Below are 2,077 nucleotides of genomic sequence, written 5' to 3' on the forward strand. Positions count from 1 at the left end.
CTGGCTCTCTGGCTCTGGCTCTCTGGCTCTTTGTCTCTGGCTCTCTCTCTCTGGTTCTCTGTCTCTGGCTCTCTGGCTCTCTGTCCCTGGTGCTCTGTCCATGGTACTCTGTCTCTGGTTCTCTGTCTCTGGCTCTCTGGCTCTGGCTCTCTCTCTGGCTCTCTCTCTCTGGTTCTCTGTCTCTGGTTCTCTGTCTCTGGCTCTTTCTGTCTCTGGCGCTCTGTCTCTGGCTCTTTCTGTCTCTGGCGCTCTGTCTCTGGCGCTCTGTCTCTGGCTCTCTGTCTCTGGCTCTCTGGCTCTCTGGCTCTGGCTCTCTGGCTCTCTGTCTCTGGCGCTCTGTCTCTGGCTCTCTGGCTCTGGCTCTCTGGCTCTGGCTCTCTGGCTCTGGCTCTCTGTCTCTCTGTCTCTGGTTCTCTGGCTCTGGCTCTCTGGCTCTGGCTCTCTGGCTCTGGCTCTCTGTCTCTCTGTCTCTGGCGCGCTCTCTCTGGCTCTCTGGCTCTCTCTATCTGGCTCTCTGTCTCTCTCTCTGTCTCTCTGTCTCTCTCTCTCTGGCTCTCTCTCTCTCGCTTTCTGTATCTGTCTCTCTCTCTCTGGCTCTCTCTCTCTGTCTCTCTGTCTCTGTCTCTCTGTCTCTCTGTCTCTCTCAATGGCTCACTCTCTGGCTGTCTGGCTCTCTCTCTGGCTCTCTATATGGCTCTCTGTCTCGCTCTCGCTTTCTGTCTCTGTCTCTCTCTCTATCTCTGTCTTTCTGTCTCTGACTCTCTGGCTCTCTCTCTGGCTCTCTCTCTGTCTCTCTGGCTCTCTCTGGATCTCTGGCTCTCTCTCTCTCTGTCTCTCTGGCTCTGTCTCTCTCTCTCTGGCTCTGTGTCTCTCTCTGTGTCTCTCTCTCTGGCTCTCTCTCTCTCTGGCTCTCTGGCTCTGTCTCTCTCCCGGTCTCTGTCTCTCTCTCGCTCTCTGTCTCTCTCTGTCTCTGTCTCTCTTTCTTTCTCTCTCTCTCTCTGTCTCTCTCTCGCGCTCTGTCTCTCTCTCTCTCTTTCTCTCTCTCTCTCTCTCTCTCTCTCTCTCTCTCTCTCTCTCTATACTGTTATTTACGATGGTCTTTTATGAGCGTCTCTCCTGCTTCGCACTTCTAACAGCTCCAGACTAGTGGAGAGACACCTGGCTACACTGTTGGCGAGGCCTTTCACCTGGGCTGTATCATTACTGTAGCATTTCAGCTAAATGATGCAGAAACATCAGTACTCAGTGGAGGGGTGTCATTGACTTGTCTTTCCACTAGTGTATCTACTGTGTATAATGGCAACACAGAGGACAACTGTTGCTGACCCCTATCTCTTTTATTTCTCTCCTTTTCTCTCCTTCTCTTTTTCCTCCCCCCTCCCCCTCTGTTAGGAGCGAGTGATTGAGCGTTTGCGTGAGCAGAAGGAGCGGGAGGACAGGGCACGGCTGGAGGAGGTGGAAAGGATGAGGAAGGAGAACCAGGAACTGAAGGATAGACTCTCCATCCTGACGACACACACACCTGGGGTAAGGGAGGCCAGAGTGTGTGTGTTTACATATGTGTGTGTGTGTGTGTGTGTCCATCCATACTTTAAGTGCATTAATGCATATGTGTGTTTGTATTGATACTTAATCTCTGTCAAACCATAAATATCTGACGCACACAGTGAACCTGTTGTCCTGAGACACCAAACTAGTTCACACATGCTATAAACAAATAACAAAACATTTTCACAATCCTTTTACTGCCGAATACCTCCAACCGACATTATCACACTTTGTAATTATTGTTTTATTATACAAAAAGAATTAGAAGAATTGACTATTAAAATCATTCTGCTGCAGTTGTAATAGGCTACCTGCAGCCTATATTTACAGTGTTAACATCCACAGTAAAAGTAATGCCTTTCTTCTGGCTCCTTACACACTACCTACATCACTGGAAGCCTGCCCTACTTTGATGAATTAAACAAGTGTGATTTATAGATTGATCCCTTCGTCCCTGTCCAGGTGCCAAGACAGCTCTCACTCAGCTCCAGTCTACAAGCCAGGGCAGACTCTCACACTCACAGTTTAT

At 49.7% G+C, this 2,077-nt stretch overlaps 1 protein-coding gene across 8 annotated transcripts in view; it reads left to right on the forward strand.

Moving 5' to 3' along the window:
* Window positions 1-2,077, forward strand: part of LOC129861223 (ERC protein 2-like) — a 480,843-nt gene that overhangs the window by 131,910 nt on the left and 346,856 nt on the right. For all 8 annotated transcript variants that reach the window (XR_008760519.1, XM_055932445.1, XM_055932443.1 and 5 more), the window contains one exon: window positions 1,393-1,527. Coding sequence is in view for 7 of the 8 variants with exons in the window: in XM_055932445.1 (XP_055788420.1) it covers window positions 1,393-1,527 (135 nt within the window). In the remaining variant the exon portion in view is untranslated. The remainder of the gene's footprint in view (window positions 1-1,392; window positions 1,528-2,077) is intronic.

This window comes from Salvelinus fontinalis, chromosome 8, assembly GCF_029448725.1.
Source record: "Salvelinus fontinalis isolate EN_2023a chromosome 8, ASM2944872v1, whole genome shotgun sequence".
NCBI lineage: Eukaryota > Metazoa > Chordata > Actinopteri > Salmoniformes > Salmonidae > Salvelinus > Salvelinus fontinalis.